General features: G+C 47.1%; 8 protein-coding genes across 8 annotated transcripts; 3 read left to right on the top strand and 5 right to left on the bottom strand.

Moving 5' to 3' along the window:
* Positions 1 to 30: 30 nt before the first annotated feature.
* On the bottom strand, positions 31 to 1629 carry FPOAC1_009780 (uncharacterized protein; the record flags this gene model as incomplete). Its single annotated transcript, XM_044854201.1, has 1 exon — positions 31 to 1629. The coding sequence occupies one exon, from the start codon at positions 1627 to 1629 to the stop codon at positions 31 to 33; it is 1599 nt and encodes a 532-aa protein (XP_044706871.1).
* A 1449-nt stretch (positions 1630 to 3078) lies between these two features.
* FPOAC1_009779 (uncharacterized protein) lies at positions 3079 to 5676 on the bottom strand (the record flags this gene model as incomplete). The annotated part of the gene is made up of 1 exon (XM_044854200.1): positions 3079 to 5676. One exon carries the CDS (start codon positions 5674 to 5676, stop codon positions 3079 to 3081), a length of 2598 nt encoding a protein of 865 aa, XP_044706870.1.
* Positions 5677 to 6112: 436 nt separating this feature from the next.
* On the bottom strand, positions 6113 to 7707 carry FPOAC1_009778 (uncharacterized protein; the record flags this gene model as incomplete). Its single annotated transcript, XM_044854199.1, has 4 exons — positions 6113 to 6413; positions 6467 to 6709; positions 6760 to 7477; positions 7527 to 7707. The coding sequence occupies 4 exons, from the start codon at positions 7705 to 7707 to the stop codon at positions 6113 to 6115; spliced, it is 1443 nt and encodes a 480-aa protein (XP_044706869.1).
* A 780-nt stretch (positions 7708 to 8487) lies between these two features.
* FPOAC1_009777 (uncharacterized protein) lies at positions 8488 to 10028 on the top strand (the record flags this gene model as incomplete). The annotated part of the gene is made up of 5 exons (XM_044854198.1): positions 8488 to 8588; positions 8641 to 8955; positions 9013 to 9272; positions 9328 to 9910; positions 9968 to 10028. The coding sequence occupies 5 exons, from the start codon at positions 8488 to 8490 to the stop codon at positions 10026 to 10028; spliced, it is 1320 nt and encodes a 439-aa protein (XP_044706868.1).
* A 381-nt stretch (positions 10029 to 10409) lies between these two features.
* FPOAC1_009776 (uncharacterized protein) lies at positions 10410 to 12691 on the top strand (the record flags this gene model as incomplete). The annotated part of the gene is made up of 3 exons (XM_044854197.1): positions 10410 to 11392; positions 11423 to 12070; positions 12124 to 12691. The coding sequence occupies 3 exons, from the start codon at positions 10410 to 10412 to the stop codon at positions 12689 to 12691; spliced, it is 2199 nt and encodes a 732-aa protein (XP_044706867.1).
* Positions 12692 to 13150: 459 nt separating this feature from the next.
* On the top strand, positions 13151 to 13759 carry FPOAC1_009775 (uncharacterized protein; the record flags this gene model as incomplete). Its single annotated transcript, XM_044854196.1, has 1 exon — positions 13151 to 13759. The coding sequence occupies one exon, from the start codon at positions 13151 to 13153 to the stop codon at positions 13757 to 13759; it is 609 nt and encodes a 202-aa protein (XP_044706866.1).
* Positions 13760 to 14109: 350 nt separating this feature from the next.
* FPOAC1_009774 (uncharacterized protein) lies at positions 14110 to 15769 on the bottom strand (the record flags this gene model as incomplete). Its single annotated transcript, XM_044854195.1, has 3 exons — positions 14110 to 15227; positions 15315 to 15571; positions 15621 to 15769. The coding sequence occupies 3 exons, from the start codon at positions 15767 to 15769 to the stop codon at positions 14110 to 14112; spliced, it is 1524 nt and encodes a 507-aa protein (XP_044706865.1).
* Positions 15770 to 17371: 1602 nt separating this feature from the next.
* FPOAC1_009773 (uncharacterized protein) lies at positions 17372 to 19414 on the bottom strand (the record flags this gene model as incomplete). Its single annotated transcript, XM_044854194.1, has 1 exon — positions 17372 to 19414. The coding sequence occupies one exon, from the start codon at positions 19412 to 19414 to the stop codon at positions 17372 to 17374; it is 2043 nt and encodes a 680-aa protein (XP_044706864.1).
* Positions 19415 to 19906: the final 492 nt, after the last annotated feature.

Raw genomic sequence — 19906 nt, 5'->3', positions numbered from 1 at the left:
ACAGAGTATATTACTTCATTCCTTTATTAACTAACAAAACTCCAATCTCGATAGTTTCAACTTTCCAGAACTCAACAACTCCATTGCTTCCCCATCCATCAATCCTTGAACGTATGCTTCGCCAATAACCTGGTATTGAGAGCCATTGGGGCGGATTACAATGGGAGTACTGCAACCATACAACACAGCAATTAGGTCGCCTGCTATAGTCTGCTCACTCTCCTTTCCGTAGATATTATCTGGAGCCCAGCCCATATATCCATTAGTCGTAGTCATGAACCTTCGCCTCTGCGCCGTTCTGTCAAAGCATGAGTATACTTCGCTGTAGTCAAATTCAGATGCGTCATCTGGGATCTTGTCGGAAAAGAAATTGTGGAGTGGTTCATCGCCCAGTTTAAAGCCAGAGTTGACCTCATGAAATATTTCCCAGCGAAAGTAGTAATTCGATTGTCCAGCCAGCCAACTCCATCGCCTCCTCGAAAACTCTTGACCGGCAACGTTAAACGTGCGAGGCAAATGGAGTATAGCAACATGACGGGCAGTGGCCTTTGCGCCACCTGCAACTCTATCCATCACGAGGGTACGGTACAAAGCCTCAGAGGTAGTGCTCTTGTCACCATAGACACTACTCCATTGGGGAGGCTGTACGATGGAGACTTTATCCAAGTCGAAATATCCCGTTCCCCTTGCAGAAAGTCCAGAAATACTGTCAACGATAAATCCACTGCAGGTAAGAATAGACCCGTCACTGGAGAACGAAGCATCGTGTCTAGTGTCCCCATTGGCCTTGTATGGAGTGTGAAATGAAACGTCAGGCCCCAGCCTTGGAAAGAATCGTGTAGGACCCCAAAGCTGATTCTCAGTCCTTGATGATCTAACCCGGCCCTCCCAAAGCCAGTCCGCAGCCCATGATGGACCTTGGGACGGACCCCAAGGGTTGCCATCGCGGAGAGGCTCCAGGTTATGGTCAGCCTCAATGAAAGTTCTTGCTGTGGCCGCATAGACCTGACATACAGGAAGGGTGTAGTCCGGTTGTAGGCTACCGGTTACAGCAGGAGACATTAGCCCGACAAGCCCGTAGACTTTATCCCTTGGATTAGAGCACTCTGCATCGTTGGCAATGTCAAGCAATCTTCCAAAACTGGGATACTGTCCACCCTTTTCCTCGCGTTCACTCAAGATTGAGAGGTCTTGATACACAAGGTGGATGCCCATGACAGACCAAGTTGGACCACTCTTGCCAGTTACCGCGAAGCGCTCCCTCACAAGTAGCTCGTCTTTCACAAGCCACAGATTCTCTTCCAGAAAAGCAATACCGGAACAGAAAGAATTCCAATCGATAGATGAACTCCCGCATCGGACCCACGTGGCCGAGGCACCCATGATCATCTCTTGTATGATCCATAGACGATACCAGTAGGGACGCTCCATCAGGTCATGTAGTGCTAACCAGCAACCCTTTCCAAGATATTCAGGCTCACTTCGTAAACAAGATTCGATTCGGCTACCACAATTGGATTCACTGAGAGCCGAAAAATCGCGAATCAGTTGGATAGCCGAGTCGCTCTGGAAGCTAGCCTCACCCAACCATGCTATCACGGCCCATGCAGACCCATAGATTTGGCGCATTTTCCGTAATTGTCGTGCGCGTTCGTCCAAATCTTGCTGGTTAATACAAACAGCATCGACCCAAAGCTTGAAGTCATCTCCAAACTCTCCATCTTTAATAAATGCCAATAGAGCCTTGGCGAGATTAGTCGTCACTCGTCTGCGCTTCTTGTTCAGCACAATGATGGAAATATCCTTCTCATCTCCCCAAACATAGGAAAGAGCAGCTTAGTCCCCCCAATAAAACCGGTATTGGCTCGGCGGTGGTTGCTTAGAATGCAAGCGTTGAAGAGGTGCCAGGCCTGCGAGTTCAGGGTCTATTCGACTTCGTATCCACTGAGAAGTGGTCTCCCTGGTGCTTGAATTGGTGAATCTGAATGTAGAGAGAAACTCGTGGTATTTTGGAATGAAAGCCTTGAGGGAATATGTCTCCAAAGTACAATGGGGAATACCTGTACTGCGTGACTTTGGCAGGAGTGTGAGAAGTCGGATCTCATCATCCGCTTCATTTAGAGGTTGGTAAAGTGTGCTCATCTGAACTTGCTATGGCCTGAAGAACTAACGATGAAGAATCTAGGCACTATATTGCGATGTGCTTCAATCAATGTGGTCCAGAGTCTCGTTTTGTGAACACAGACAAACCATGAACACAACAAAGTGCGGGGAGGGCCTCATCTCAGAAGCTGGAAATGATCCCTGCAACGCGGCTTTGCTTAGTGTCCAATTAGAGTCTCAACATCTCGAGGGCTAGGCAGACTCAAGCACTGCTGTGAGCGTGTCAGACAGGTATGTTGGCTTTGTAATCTAGTTGTTGGTGAAACATTGATTACTGCCTTCGCCGCTGGGCAGATTCATACTCTGAATGGAGCCTTCTACGCGCAACACTTATCTGATATGCATTCCGCTTTGACAATCACTGAGACAATGCAGTATCTAGCCTTGCTTGCAGCGAAAAGAAATAATATAAAACTCTGACTGTAGATAACGCCCGACCCGGTTCTTGTTGTTGGAACTAAACGTTCCAAGTCTCAAGACCAAACCCCAAAACTCGAATCCTTTGATTGACCCAGTCGCCCTCATCTATCCTACAATTTGGAGGGTCGGTAGTCCAGCGGTTAGTGGTCACCGGGCTTAGCCAACAGCTTATCCTCTGAGCCAAAGGTAGTAGGTTTAAATCCTGCGACTTCTAATTTACTAGCCATTAGAGTAGAAAAGAGGCTCCTTATTAGATAGAACCTTGATAGTCTAAGCCCGATTAGGAAGCCTACTATAGACAATCCCAGGGAGGGTTTTTAAGGGGCATTATATACTATATATCTCATTATATTAAGGAGGGTTTTGATTCACTAGGACAATTTTCCCTACCTAAAATAGCCCTAGATTTCCCCTACCTCAGTAACTAGCTTGCCCACTAGATAGCTAGAACACCTAAGAGCAGGGTCAATAAAAGCTCAATTACACACACACATCCTACAATTTGAAATCAGGATTCAACTCCCAGTCATACAAAAACCTAGTATTGACACTGCCTCCACTCAAACGTCCCTTGACTCCAATTTTGATCTTTTCTTCGGGTACCAAATCGATAGCATTGTCATCAAACATAATTTCATCGCCATTCTCGTCTTGGGCGCTCAGTACAACTCCTTTCGTGGGTGCGTTTGCACTGATTACCACTGCAGTGCCACCATCAACTTCTTCAACCGTGACTTTCTGCTCTGAAGATATACGCATGAACTTGAAAGGCTCTGGCCAGCTCACCCATCTTGCAAGATTCACTCCAGATGTTGGATCGATCAGATAGGCGACAACAACAGTCTCATCGAAGCTGGGAGTGTCCATGTTGGCCACGAGTTCTGTCGTCTGGTTGGCCTTCAGCATGTATTCCTTCTTTTCATATGCACCACGCAATTGGACTGACTTGCCGGTCTCAATGTCGAATGCTCTTAACTCCAGTGTCGCCGCTCGCTCTTGAAGCTCGCCATTCACTGCCCACACATCCAGTTTGGCCTTTTCGTCGAGGAAGCCAGTTGTGATATAAGGTGGCTTTGCAGTAACGACACGCTCCATCCCTACCACCGTCTTAGCCAATGCTCGCTTAGTGATGTAGTAAGCTGGTTTCGGGTTCAAATCCACATCGACAAGCGCCCAGCTAGTTCCAGGCCAGATATCATTCAGCTGCCAGACTAAAACACCAGCACAATATTCTTGACCAGGACCTCTGAACTCTCTGCGCCAGCAGTTGTATGCATAAGCCATCGCTTCTGCTTGGAGGAACTGAGTACAGTATACAAAGTCCTCAAGTGGATTCATTCTGAAACGATAGTTTTCGCCCATGTACATCGGGTATCGCCTTTGATGGCCCGGGCCTTTATCATGAGCGTCGAATGTTCGCGACTGCGCATGGCGTTCCCTAGGGTCAGTGATGGCGCGATGTAATGTGTTCAGACTGGGTGCTGACTCGAAGCCAAATTCCGATATGAAACGGGATGTAAAAGCCTTGTAGTCCTGATATGGAAATAGTTTGCCGTGCCAAACGTCCCAGCAATGTGTATCGCCAACTGTCGTATCATTTGAGACACTTCCCCCATACGGTGAACTGATCCAATATGGCACGTCAGTCTCTGAGGCTGCAATGACAGCAGGCAAAGTGCGTTCGTAAATCTCACGCGCAGGAAACGTGGTTTTATCCCACGGGCCAGTTGTGTCGCTGTAGTCAACATCCCAGCAGCGGTCTTGATCTGCGCACATATAGTCCTCATTGTTTCCGCACCAAAGGACAAGTGATGGGTGATGTCCCACACGCTTGACCTGTTGCTCCGCTTCGTTCTTGACGTTTGCGATAAAGTCTGGTGGCGCAGGGTAGTTTCCACAGGCGAACAAAAAGTCTTGCCAAACCAAAATTCCTTCACGATCACAAATATCGTAGAACATATCATCTTCGACAATTCCACCGCCCCAAACGCGGATCATGGACTGATTTCCTTCTTTTGCCATACATATCCACTGTTCGTATCTCTGTCTCGTGACTCGTGGGAGCATGAAGTCAGCTGGGATCCAGCACGAACCTCCCGAGAAAAGACAGATGTTATTGATCTCGAAGATAAAAGAAGTTCCCTGCTGATCCTTGAGAGGATGCTGAAGTAGGCGTAGTCTTCTTAAACCGATACATTTGGTTGCTGTATCACCAGGGATGGTTACTTTGACGACATACAGATTCTGCTTGCCATACATGAACGGATACCACAACTTTGGGCTGTCCATTGCGAAACAAGTCTTGAAGGAGCCATCGGACGACAACTCGGCTTCTTTTTCACAAACTGTGTCTCTGCTCTCGTTGTCAAATACCTGTATAGTGACGTGATCAATACCATCAGCGTTTTCGACCTCGCCCTTCACAGTGACCTCGACTGAAGAGAGATCTTCTGTGACATTTTGAGTGACCCAAAGGTCATGGACTTTCGACTTGTATACTTCGATGTAGATAGGTTTCCATGGGCCACAGGTGTTCACAGCTGGTCCCCAGTCCCAACCCCAATGGTATTGAGCTTTCCTGACAAAGAGTCTCTCAGACCCTCCGAAATTGACGCCACGGCCAGTTGGGAGTCTCTTGTAACCGATTCTTTCGCGTTCCGAGCGACCATAAGCTGGAGCTGCTTTGAACCTCAATTCAAGGACTGCCGAGTCTGCCATGTTTCCAAGAAGTTCCGTCACATCGACCCGATGAGACACATGCATGTTATCGCTGAACAGAATGTGTTGGTCGTTGAGATACACATCAACGATGGTGTCGAGACCTTCAAAGACAAGAACTGCCCGCTCGGAATCTTTGAGAGTGACTGGTCCGACCATTCCGGTGCGGTAAGTCCAATCCGCATCGTTCACCCATAGACACTTCAACTCATTGATGTCTATATACGGGTCTGGAATGAGATTGTGGTGCATGAGATCGATGTGGGCAACAGTGGGAAACTGCGCAGTGGGTAGATAAGACGAAGCGGTTTCATTGTTCAAAGAGCTGGATTGCTTGAACTCCCAGCCCTCGTTGATGTCAATTCTCTGAACCATGATGATGCTTTCAAAGTAGAAGCACGGATGAGGTAAGCTGTATCGAGGTTGTATGTTGTGTGTAAGCGATCTTGATGATCAAAAGTCACGCAAATGAGTATCCGGAATGCAAGAAGACAGGGTTTGAAGTGGCTCCCGGGAATGAAGGCAACGAATAGGATATATAACGGGATAATTGAATACGGGGTAAATCATGCGTCTGACAACTCGTGAGGGGATTGTTGTAGTGTAACTCCGCAGTGGTTACTCAACACAAACCTGTTTCTGACCCCTGTAGCTTTCATGGCAGTGAATTACTGGCAGCATTTATCATGAAGCAGAAATACCTGGATAGTATTATGAACAACTAAGATAAATAAATAAATTGACTCTTAATAGATAAGAAAAAAAGAACATTCGTTTCATAAAAGGCGGTCAATCGCCGCAATACCATTACTCAAAAGACATATTTAAAGTCCAGGCTCCGGTCACCCTCTTGACCGTTGCTGTCTTTACCCATCGCCAACAGCTTCGCCTTCTGACGCATGCGATACTTGAGAAGGCCATAAATAAGTCCAATGCAGACTAATGCAATGACTTCGCCTCCCAGAGAGACTGCATTTCCCATCACATAGCGAGGGGAGTCCTGGATTGGATAGATTTGTGATGCCGCCATGCCAGAAGCGTTTCCTATGGATATGATGGTGGCGATAGCAACAGAGCGCTTGTAATCTGGCTGGATATTGTTGGATATCCACCTGTTATTTGTCAGTACAGATACACACTTGAGGGGAAGTGTTGTGGATCATACGTCACCACGAGTGTGTTGAACGAGTAAACTCCACTACCGACCAAAAACATGGCGAAGAAACCCGCCCCTTTGTGTCCCGTACCCACGACTACTGCGTAGCCAGCAACGACTAGAAGCGGAGAATGGATGAGGCATACTGCTCGGCGATTGAGACGATCGGAAACGTATGTAGTGGCTCCAGTAAAGATTGATGCTAGAACATAGACCGGGATACTGAGGTAATTGGCTTCAAGAGAGGTGTAACTATTGCGTCTGTCAGTAACGCGAATTAAGGAGTTTCGTTGAGCGCTTACTCAAGGCCCTTTAGAAGGGTAGGTAAAAATGTTCCAAAACCAAATAGTGCAATGGAAGAGCAAAACAAGGCAATCGACGCAAGCCAGATGAGAGGGTCAGAAACTGCCATTCCCACCTGCTTCCAAGAAAACTCGACGGTTTCTTTGAACGGGTTGTTCCGCTCTTTGATGAGTTTCATTGTTTCTTTTTCTTCAGAACTTAGAAACCAGGCTGTCTCTGGAGAACTGGGTAAACTCAACCAGCAGATGGCTCCAATAACGAGTGAAATAGCACCCTCGATAATGAACAGCCACCGCCAGGCAGAGAGTCCGTGTCTAGCGCCCATACTCTGAATGCCATATGCAATCAGTCCTCCCAGTGCCCCAGACAGCGCAATCGACACATAGAGCACGGCCATGCGCTTACCTTGGGAAGCTGGGGGGTAGATTTGCGACACGACGAACATGAGAGATGGAAACAGACCAGCTTCGAAGAAACCTAAAAGAACTCTGCATGCAACGACTTGACCATAGCTGTGAACAAAACCGGTACCCAGAGTTATGACACTCCAGCTAATGATAGCTATGGCGAGGACGCGACCGGGACCGAACTTCTTGACAGCCAGAACCCAAGGTGTTTCGAAGATGACGTAGGAGATATAGAAGTACATTGATACGTCGTTGAACTGGGTCCCGTGCATTCCTGTATCCTCTTCAAATCCAAAGACGCGGGCATTTCCTGGATCATTGTCAGTCGCGGTAGGTTCGAGGCATGAGATATCACCTACCTATATTTGTTCGATCGAGGTAGGCAAACAGGACCAACAGAGCCATCTGCGGCATAACAAACTTGTCGAACTTTGAAAGGACCTTGCGTTCAGCATCATTGCTCGTTTCGCTTACTTGGCCTTCATGTTGGTCCGGGTCTAGTGGTGTTTGCTGCAGTTCTTTCTTCTCGGAAGGCTCCATTGTCGCGGTATTCGATGAGTGATATGAGATCTCAACAGTATCCCGGAAACCAGTGAGATTATATTTTAGGTTGTGCTATTAACCGTATTAACTGCCAGGGATAATCTGATATCGGAGCTATCATTGCTTCCCTGGTCTAAGTGGCGCTCTCTTATCCACCCCCGCATTTGTCACTGATCAAAGCCGACGGCGGAGACGATGAGCGCGGCATAAACATTTCCGGTTGTTACGTTGAGGAGGGGGAAGATAACTATGGTATGATAAAAATGATAAGAGTCTGGTCGACTCATGTCTATTTCAAGTATCCAACATCATTCTTGACTCACGTTGGGTCTATGTAGAGATAAACGGGTGCAGGGATCCCTCTCTGTTATCTCGGGGCATTCGGAGGGTTTCGGAGTATTCAGCATTCGGAGCCGGTACAAGGCCACTAATCTCTATGTAGCAGTCAATCGCCTCAACAGGAATAGTGTCTTGTCCGCCGACGGCCGACGGGCGATAGTGAACGACTGCTATCTCCAATGTGTTGTTGATTAATTCACGAATTACCACCGTCGGCGGCCAACCATGTAAATTAAAAGAGTAAATTGAGGGCTGTGGTTTTCTATTTGTTAGTTGTTTGTCATTTTCTGAACCAAATCATCAAAATAGGGAAACCTCCAACACAACCTACTTTGGTTTACAATATCCCTTTATTCCATCCACCAACGTAGCTACTTTTGTCGTCACCCATCTTGGAACAACCACTCCTCCTCGTAGTAACGAGAAGAAAGCATAACCATGGGCTCGCTTAACTTGCCGCCATTAAAGGTAGACGAATTCAGCCTCGCATCAGTGTTACATGACAGCTGCGAGTTCGGCAAGGCGCATCCATGGGGCAAGTAAGTTAGCAAAGCCTCTGTCTCGGAAAGCTTGGTCTAACAATCGACTAAGATTACCCACTGAAACCGGCATGGCTCGTCTTAGTCTTAGTGACTCAGACAAACTGGTCAGACACTGGTTCATGGGTTACGCCCAGTCCCTCGGCTGCAAGACATACTTCGATCAGATGGGCAACCTATTCGCCATCCGCTCAGGCAAAAACAATGACTTACATCCTGTAATGATGGGTTCTCATCTGGACACGCAACCTACTGGTGGTCGCTACGATGGGATTCTGGGCGTGGTTGCTGGCCTTGAGGTTATCAAGACACTGAACAAGCATGCCGTCGAGACTGAGGGCCCTATTGGAGTGGTCAACTGGACAAAGTACGTTTCTCTAGATGCCTACCTTGCGCGGTGATTTACTGACTAGTTATACTTTAGCGAAGAAGGTGCTCGGTTTCCCAGTATGGCCGTGGCATCGGGTGTATGGGCTGATGTTATCCCTCTTCAAACAGCTTGGGATCTACAAGAAGTTCTCGTGTCGAATCCCAAAACTATGAAACAAGAGTTGGATCGTATCGGTTTCACTGGTGATGTGCCAGCATCCTACAAGTCGAATCCCTTTGCAGCACACTTCGAGTTGCATATCGAGCAGGGACCTATCCTGGAAGACGAAGGGCTCAAGATCGGCATCGTTCAAGGTAAGCTATAAACCATTAACCTGTCGTATTCTAGAGTTAACGTTGTTACTCGTAGGTGTCCAAGCATTCAAGTGGTTTAATATCACAGTCCGAGGTCGCGATAGCCACGCTGGCACAACACCATTTTACGCACGTAAAGACCCAGTCCTATGCGTGAGTAAAATTATCGTCGCCGCCAGCGATATCGCCAAACGTTTTGGTGGTTTGGCAACAACAGGAATTTTCACAACATATCCTGGTAGCATCAACACGATGTCGCACACTGTGAAATTCACCCTCGACGTACGACACGTGCAAGACGATGTACTCGCAAAAATATTGCAAGAATGCGAGTCAGAGTTCCTTCGTATCTCAGAGCATGACAGCGAAAAGGGCTGCGAAGTCAACTGGGAGCTCTTGGTTGACAGTCCAGCTGTGAGATTTGACAAGGGATGCATCGCTGCTGTCGAAGAAGCCGCTGCCGACGTCTGTTCTACTTTGCCGCAGAACGAGGCTGGAAAGCTGTGGAAGCCGATGATAAGTGGTGCTGGACACGACAGCTGTTATACGAATTCTCGATGCCCTACGAGTATGATCTTTACGCCTACAAGATCGGGTATTAGTCATAACCCTACCGAATATTGTTCACCAGAAGATTGGTATGTATTTCTCTTTTGAGACTCGGCTGTAACGTGAATAGATGCTGACCATTCCAGTGCACTTGGAGCAAGTGTCTTAATGGGGGCTGTTTTGAGGTATGACAAGTCGCGTGCGTAAGTTTATGGAATAATAAGTTGGCGAAAAACATCAATACAGCAAACCTGTCTGGTATTGTGATTTATTTAGAAAGAATATTGGGCAGAATCGTTTCTGTACTGGTTCTTGTGACATATCTAGACGATTGATCCGTGGGAACGCTGTAAAGATGTGATTGTAGTTACCCTCCAGTATCATGAAGTATGAAAGTCTTACTGGAAAGGATTTGGATCGGGACCAACGCCGTATAATTCATGAAAATTACAATCTTATCTTGTCATGTCTAACAGAGTGGACTAGTGCCATCACGTGCCCTGTATAGTTATCGCTTCGGCTATCTCATCATCTCAATCCCCTCTAGCTCTACCAGAACCTCGGGTCTTCGTCTACATTGCCATCACAATGGATTACTCACAGGGTCAATCCAACCAAAATACGCGTCAAGCCGCCGGAACACGCCGCTATCGGTCAAAATCCCAAAGACCATGCGACTTATGCCGCGCTCGCAAAGTCCTCTGTAACATCCCTGACCCGACGCGACCATGTCAGCTCTGTGATCGCATTGGGAGGGAGTGTACATTTGTTGGGAATCCAAACAAGAAGCCAAGGGATAGTCGTGTGCGTAGACGGGCTGAGGCTGAGGTCCTCCCATCTCCGAGTGCTATGTTTGCTGCCCAAACCGGGACGTCTTTTGAGGCTCAACCATACCATGACAATGGCAACCTAGACGGTGGGAAGTTTCTGTCTCTTCTTGGAAACCAAGCTAATTGTGATGCTACTAAAGAGACACAAACTCCTGTCAATGAAGCTGGTACCGGTATAACGTCTATCGCTGACATGTTATCTCAGCCTATCCTCTCTGGTGAAGCCGATATCGGCTGGGATCTAGCATTCAGCCATCAAGACCAAGCATTTGACTTTCTTACCGACGGCCAGCTACCTAGTTTAGACTATGTGAACGAGCAGACACCGCCTGAGTTTCACAATATCGCGCATTCACCAAACACAGCAACGACGACACAGGCTTCGACTAATCAGTCCATTCCAGTCGAGAGATTATCCATGGATCAAAGAGTAGATTGCTCATCTTCTCTCATCGGATTCTCCAACGAATCAGATCCGTTTTCACTCAACCATTTTCCATATGGGGAAAATGACGAAGTTGACTTTTTCCGTGTCACTTATCGTAGACAACAGTCGGAAAACCAGGGACCAACACTTCACTTCCTGCAGAGTCAAATTGCAACATCCATCGAAGGTCAAAAGGTCATGGAAAAGTGCATAAGCCCGCTTGATGACAGGAATCATCTTGAATCATTGGTGGACAAGGAAACTGGGGTGGCTCTTGTTAAACTGCAAGTCGCAGACTCCCCTCAACTACGGCTGTCTGTATACTAACAATTTTGGGGGTCTAGATATTTCAGATTCGTCTTTGAGTCCCTGCCTATCTTAAGTCGATCTCAAGTCCTTTCAGATTTGGACGCCTTCGTTTCAACAGCATCGACCGGCTTACTAGCAGGGATATACGCACTCGCCCTTCCCTTCACATCGTGGGATGAAAAGCTATGTCTCGACAGCGCGTACTCTAAACCAGACATAAAGCAGCTCTGGCAAGTCTCATACACCTCTTTACAAAAAGAGCTCCATTTTCCCCGTCTGTCTACCATTCAGACATACATCCTTCTTCTCAACTATACACCTTTTGATGCAGTATGTGTCGAAAATCCGTTCGTTTGGTCCCTTGCCTCTTCGATGCTCGCTATGGCGCAATCCTTGGGGTTGAATGTCGATCCGAAGGGCTGGAAATTACCGGATTGGGAGATTAGGTTGCGAAGGAGACTATGGTGGGCCGTTTATGTAGAATACACTTGGCGGGCTGTCACGCATGGACGATGTTCTATGATTTCGGACGATGATTGGAATTTGGTGCCTTTGGTAGAGAAGGATTTCCTGTTTGATACAACAGCTGGCGTGCCCGACTACGCACAGTGTTTGTCTTGTGATTACTTCGTTCAGCTTTGCTCACTCACAGAGATAACCAGCCAAATATGTCGGCAATTCTTGTCAGTTCTTCTTATCCCTTATTTACTCAGTACTGACACGGGTTTAATTGTAGCTCATTACGGGCCGTGTCACGTCCACAGGTTCTTGAGAATCTCCTTGAAAAAGCCCGGCGTCCTCGTCAGCAACTCCTACAGTGGCTCCAGAGCCTCCCTGGGTCCCTAATCCTCGAGTCAGAATCCGCTGGTATAGAAGCTGATACTGATGACTCGATCACAAGCCATAGATCCCTCTACGTCGCATACTATACTACTCATATCCTTATCCTGCGTGCCCTTCTCCGACCTATAATCGATAAGAACACGTCTCTTGATCACCATGCACAGGAAACAGTTTTACAGTCGTGTCGCGGTCTTGTCCAAACAGCCATTAAGTTTATACGCGGGCTAGATGCAAGACACCAGTCTGCGTTTTGGCCAGCATATACAAGGAACTGTCTCGCATATCCCGGTTTGTTTTGTTATATGCTTTGTTTGCAGAAGAGGCAGCCGGAAATGTCGTCGTATGAACAGAATCTGCTTGCGACGTGGAGAAGGACTTTGAGGACTAGAATGCAGTCATGGCCGTTTCTCCGTTTCGCTATAGTCAAGGTTGATGCAATTTATTGGAAGAAGCTGTACTAGATATTTCATCATCGTCTGAGGACTGGATGACGAAGTATCTGAAACGCAATATTGCACAAGGCTTAGTTATAAACTGTAATCTAAATCTTCATACAATCTAGTGATAGTCGAGGAACCTTGAGATGCCTGATATACCTTACTAATATATTATCTTATATATGGTAGACTAGGTAACTAACTTAGGTTCAAGGTTTTCCAGAGCCAACCCATACCCAAAGTTTCTTTGAGTTTAGAAATTACATGAAACTTTCTTTCAGTCCAGATTCTAATTATTGATAAAAACTATAATAAAATTTATTATTTATATGTCGTGGCACCGCATTTATTCACACTTTTTTCTTCCTTCCTCTTCACACCCACTTTCGCGCTCATCACAACTCTACTGCTGCCAAGTTCAGTTGAACTACAGCGATATCACATCAAGACTTCAACCTGAGGCTTTCGAGCTATAACAACACAATGGACGCCTTTCAAACTCTTCCCGCTGAGATTTGCGTCGAGATCCTTGTCACCCTGCACCAACCAACCTATATCACTTCTGTCATCAACGCCTCGCCTTCTATGCTTGCGACATACAATGCGAACAAGAATTCTATACGACGCAGATTTTATGAGAATGAATTCGGCAAGGACCTGATGCAACACGCACTCGGGCTTATTCTATTCCCTCCTCGCGAACCTGATACACCATGCATTACTCCGGCAGTCGAGAGACACGTTCAGCTTTGGCAATCTCGAAGATTGACATTCCCTAATGAGCCAAACCACAGTACTACTTTGGAATCGATCGATAGGCTCTATCGCCATATCCGTCATCGTGTTCAAAGCTTTATGTCATTCGTTGGGGAATGGGATGATGACCCGAGCCGTCTTTCAAATAGACACATGTACGGGGTTTACATTTGGAATCGATTAAACGACATGTTGGACAAGTATACACATTCTCGCGAAGAACGTTCCGAGATGTACAAATTTATTCACAGAGGTGATCTTATTACACCATGTCTTTACAGTCGGGAGTTTATTGAACAATTTCGGAGTGATATTAGGAAGATGATGGGTTTTTAATGGGGGAATAACAATAAGTTTGGCGATTCATGTATTTTCTTTTCACTCATGGCTTGTGAGTGTGAGTCCGCCCAGTCAGACCGTTGACCCTGGAGTGTCTCATCTGCGATGCCCACCATCACTATTTCAATACATTTTGATCACTATTTCAATACATTTTGTTTAAAACAGACATTTTATACAGGTATTTTATTGCAAATGCTTATTCCCAAAACTAGTATTACGATATTTTATCACGTCAGTTCCAAGTGCAACTCTAAAACCAATTAGAACAACACATTAAGAATTCATTCACTATACTAGATCCATATAGTTACAATTGGTAGTTTACCTGGCTCAGTGTATTCTCTCTAGATCTTTGAGACATGCTCGCCGGTCTCATGCTCAGCAGCCAGCTTCTCGTCAATTCTCTCAGCCCTACGTGCCAAGTCGGCCTGGTAATCGGCAGTGTACTGGCTCTTGTTGACGAAAGGAATGAACCAAGGCGCGTTGGTGAAAAGATAGTTCATCTCCTCCAGAGGGATCTGCTTTGTCTCGGGAACAAAAGCCCAGACGCAAAGAGCATTGGTGAAGTTGCAAATGACGAAAACAAGGTAGTACTTCCAACCAACAGCCCTCATGGCAATACCGGTGACCTGTCCGATCATAGTGTTGAAAGCGAAAGAGGTCATGGTAGCGAGACTGACACCCTTGGCACGAGTTCGAGTGTCGAAAATCTCGGCAGGGATGATCCAAGAGAGAGGTCCGCAAGTAGCCGAGAATGAGAAGTTGTACGCCCAAGTGACGATGATGAAACCCCAACCTTGAGCAGCGCTACCGGAACCAGGAGGATATACAACCAGCATGATGGTGGCGATGATAAAGGTCAAGCAGTTGAAGAGGTTACCCCAAATCAGAGTCCATCGACGGCCGAATCGATCAATGAATGCGATGCAAAGGGCCTGTGCGATAAGCGCAATGATAGAGTTGATGGCTTGGTACTTGAGGGCATCGGCAGCGTTAATTCCAGCTTGCTCGTAGATAGCAACAGAGTAGTACTGAATAGCCGAAACACCAGTCATCTGAATAGAGGCCTGAAGACCGCAAGCGATCAAAAGACGACGGAAGCAAGACATGTTTCGGAACAGCTCCATGTAGGATTTGGCCTCGTTGGCATGCTCGTCGGCGATACTTTCCTGAATCTGCTCGATCTCCGCACGAACCCAGGGGTCATCGACGTTGCCATTGGAGTGCAGACGAGCCAGGGTGTGCAGAGCCTTTTCCTGCATACCCTTGTCCATAAGCCAACGAGGAGACTCGGGGAAGATAAAGATGAGAGAACCGAGGATGAGCGCGGGGACGCACTGGATTCCGAGAGGGATTCGCCATTGTCGGTCGTCGGTGTAGTGCATGTATGTACCCCAACCACTCCAGGAAGCGATCAGTGCACCAATACCCAGCATGAATTGTTGGAGAGCGGTAACTCGGCCTATTGTGTAGCGAGACGGTTAGTTCAGTTCATTTATGCTTATTAAATTGGGTACTGGAAGTGGGGATATTATGTTATGGTACGCACCTCGAATAGAAGGATGGGCAATCTCGGCTTGATACAGAGGAATGATCATGGTCAAGAAGCCGACACCGAGACCGGCGAGGAATCGACCAGCCATGAGGTATGAGATTTGAGGAGCACCAGTCTGAAGAGCACCTCCGAGGAGGAAAATGATGGATCCGATGGTGATGGTCCATCGTCGACCGAGGTATTCAGCAGTGGGACTCGCGAATCCGGCACCAAAGAAGGCACCTCCTGTAAACAGAGCTACAACAGCTCCGCTATCATGGTTAGTATCGTGAAATGATCAAATCTGAAGGTGTGTCTTACGTTTCAGGGGAGCCATCATCTGTGTTGAAGGTCTTCTGGTAGGACTGCGATGCAATGACTTGAGCGATAACACCCAAATCATAACCGAAAAGAAGCGATCCAAAGGACGCGAAGACTCCGACGAGAAATTGATAAACCTTGGGCTTCATGATGGCTTCAATTGATCAATGATTATGCAGATGCAGGAGAAGATTGATCGACAGAAGGCGGGCTCCACGATATTTAATGTTTTTTCGCATTGTCTACTACCCCAGAAACTTAACTAAATCCCCAGGTTTTCGGCACAAATAAAGCATATCATGGGTATTCCTTGCGCACCAATAAACTCCTTGGTAACGGTATCCTACCAGGATAACAAACGTGCTACACACGCGGAATAAAGTGCTGGTTAGCGCATCAGGTGCCCCATGGGGAAAGGTATACAGTTTCTTGCAAGACTAAATCGCAAGCTTCAGAGTCCAACGCGACAGGAATAGTGAGAGACACGCTAAAATGCGCCCATTCTACAGCGCGTGACAGTTAGTAGAAGCGCATCTCGCTGATTGGAGCGCAAAAGAAACTGGCACAAAAGATCATGAGGAATGCGGAGAAAGACGAATTATCCACCAGTCTTGAGCAAGGGTGCTTCCTACTCAGTCATGGTATGTCGATCCAACGGGCGGGGTTTCAGCTTGTTGACTTTGACGCTATTCTGTTTATGAAGCTATCGTCCGAACAAGTTATTGGTTGGGATGGTCATGTCTCTCGGGGAAGGGCATGTCTGTCGGGGGTGATTCCGAGGTTCAAGACATGGGATGACTTGGCAGGAAAGTTTTTAGTAGACGGATGATCATATCGCTAAGAGTTTGACAGATGTCTGCAAACTGTAGCATCGAGGCGAAGACTGTAGCATCGAGGCACGGAAAGACTGCACCAAAGCTCGAATGTACAATTCTGATGAGTAACAATGGGCCCTCTTTGACAGTGCTCTAGCCAATAGCAAATGTTTAACTAAACTAGTGTCATGCATGACGGATCCGATGCACGATGCACAGAAAGTTGATTGAGTTATCAACTGAGTTGGGTTGAGTTGACATATTGGTAAGTAATCCCGACAATATGAACAGCAACACGTTGAAATGACAATGATTTATATTTTAAATTACTGACGAGAATAATATACACGAGAAAAGAGTATTCTCATCTCTATTAAAACTGGGATTGCTGATGCAACGCGTCCTAGAATCTGAACGCGTTGAGTCATTTCTTCATGTAGGGTAACTCATCCCATCACTCGGCCGATACGCGAAAGCACTCACACTCACCGCATCCCAACTGATTGACATGTGAATGACCCATCTTGGACTTCAACTGAATAGCCAACTTGGGTTAGTCTCATCATTCAGGACTGTTGACGTCACTCTCGTGATTGGACCGGATCGTGAATGCTCTTCCAGCTACAGCATTCGTGAGAGAGGCTGTCAAACTATTGATTCATGACAAACGCCACCGGCACTTTTGACAGCGAACTCGTTAGCGCCTTTGATAGTTAGACTGAGATTGTTCTTCAACTCTTCTTCCTGACCGTCCTTCACCAGGACGAGAGTAGAGGTGACGCGATGGAGCGTGCGCGTCGCTATCTTGTAGAAATTCACGAATTTACTCAACAGAAAGAGCACAGTCAGAACCACAAATGGAGTGTATGTAAGGTAGTAAAATATTAAGTGACGGCTTTATATGAAACTAGATATCTGACAACAATGACTACAAAACTATTGAGTAACGCGAATAGTTGAGGCTACACTCGGTACACCCGCCGAGTTCATCACAAACAACATCCAATAACCAGGTAAAGCAATTCCGGAGTCACTAGGGACCTGGAAAGAATAGCTATTTCCTCCGTTGTTCGTCAGAGTCAAAGGAATGCGGCGCTGGTCAGTATTGACCGTATGAGTCGCTGTACCATAACGAATCAACGACGCCTTTGTGATCGAAGAATCCGTCGATATTGTGATCCTTCCACCGACCTTCACACTCTGGGTGGAGGTTCCAGTGATCTTTGGACGCGTCGCGAGATTACCGTTACTATTGTAGAGATAGTTTGGCGTAAAGATTTGCGCGTCAAAATGATTCGTAGTACAGTCGCCGCAAAGACCACCGCCACCATTAAATACCCTGCCATCAGGTAACAAAAGGGAAATGCTGTGATAGACACGGACAATGGAGTTGGGGTTCTGCTTGTAAAAGGTGTCTTGCTCAGGGACATAGATTTCTGGTGTAAACACGGGCGTTGAATCCTCGAATGGAATTCCTCGTCGTTGGCCTCCTGTAATAAATGTGCTTCCATCTGGGAGAACGACAGAGGTATGAAATGTTCGGGCAAAGTACAAGCCATTGCTAGCAAAGACAGTATTAGGCGTCGATCCAGGCTCACCAAGTGTAATGATGTGGGCGTTGGTTGTGGCGTCTGAGTCTTGATAGTCTGGGGAACCGCCAAAAGTCAGGATCTTGCCCTGAACTGCGTCGTACATGACAGCGTTTCCGCACATGGCATCAGGGGCCACCCCGCGATTGGACTGACGTTTACCGGCCGACTTTACATCGCCATTTCCGCTGGTATAGTACCAGTTCATGGCAGTACTGGGTCCTGCTTGGAAAACTGACCCCTTCTTCCAACCAAAGAGCCAAGCGTGATTGTCTGAACGGTATAGCCCTTGCTTATCAGCTGTCAACATGGGGTTGACCTTGGCATTGGGTAGGGACGTCCATGTTTTTGAAGATGGGTTGTAGACTTCGCCATTCTTCTCAAAGATTCCACCGCTCCATGAGCCTCCAATTGTGAACACGCGACCGTCTGACATGGTGGCTGATGATTGATACCCACGAGCAACTTGCATGTCAGGTCCTGGGACCCAGCTATCGCTAGGTGAGTCGTATAGACTCGTCTTCTTGGCATCATTACCACCTGTGACCACGATCTGACCGTTACCATCCATAGAGATACCAGGACAAAACATATCATGCTTGGTAACAGTCACAGTGCGGTCGGAAACGATACCGCTGGATGGATCCCAGGAAGAGGTCAAAGTGACACCGCCAGGGGAGCCTCCGAATGCATCATTGCGATAAGAAGACCACATAAGGACACGTCCTGAAGTCGGTTCAATTGCAGCAGCCGCAGGAACAATCGGCAAGTCAATAGTCGGGCCCCAGCGTCCAAGGCCAGGCTGAGGTGCCGTGTAAGAACTAGCCTGGTAGACGTTGATCTCGGCAATGCTAGTCCAAGGCTGCCCGCTAGCCTCAGTGAGAGCGACCAGACGAACATAGCGAGCAGGGCGAGTTTCAAAGTTGGAGTATTTTGTAGTAGAGTCGGCGAACCAACTGCCTATTGCGACGGGACTGCCCCATGTTGTACCATCTGAGCTTAGATAGACTTCGTGGCGACCGATCCAACCGTTTCTGCTACCGTCCTGGCGAGGCAACATAGACAAGCCATTGACATTCTGGGTTGTCTTCATGTCAATGGTGTAAGTGTGAGGAGGCTTTGGATCACCATTGGCTCCATAGAATGTATGCCAAAAGGTATCACGGTTGCCATCAATGGCTTTGTTGCACTCATTTCCTGACTGTGCACTGTCGCAAGTGACAGCCCAGTTGTTACGGGCGATGGCACTTCCTATGGGTGCTGATGCTCGAAGGCTCAGGAACTGTAGGCTTCCTTCAGGACTCTCAGCCTCTGCAGCTTTGTGAGGGTTGGTGATAGCGACAGCATTGATGCTGCTGAAGCAAAGAGCGAGTGCCAAAAGGTGTTTCATTTCGACAACAGACAAAAAGAGATGGGAAAAAAAACTTGAATAGATGATGAAGGCAGAAACGGAAGTAGAATAGTCACTGATATCTTCAAGTCTTATATACCTAGGCACGTATAATAGAAACCGTTTGCTGACCAGATATCGCAGGTAGATCATGCTTTAGAGCCTGCATGTTTCAGGCTCTCCCATATAATCAATGTCTACCTAGTTTTTATCACTATCCGAGGCAACTACATTTGGAGTTAATCTTGGAAGAAAAAGTCATGTCTAATTGGCCACACATGTCCTTGGCGTTGAAACGAAATTACCTGTTCGAGTTATTTGAAGCCGCTCAGACGTAGAGGGTGGGCGAGTCTGACATCACGAGAACTAATTCACCGTTGTTTGTCTGTGCGCTGAAGATCGATAGCCAATTCACAGTAAGTGGCGTTCAAAGCTGAAAGTTTATTGCCCATCTTCGCGAGGCCCTTCTCGGATGGTCCTTGCATACCCGCC

This window comes from Fusarium poae, chromosome 3 (genome assembly GCF_019609905.1).
Source record: "Fusarium poae strain DAOMC 252244 chromosome 3, whole genome shotgun sequence".
Taxonomy (NCBI): domain Eukaryota; kingdom Fungi; phylum Ascomycota; class Sordariomycetes; order Hypocreales; family Nectriaceae; genus Fusarium; species Fusarium poae.
Note: the sequence above shows the minus strand (reverse complement) of the source record. Positions and strands in the feature narration are given on the sequence as shown.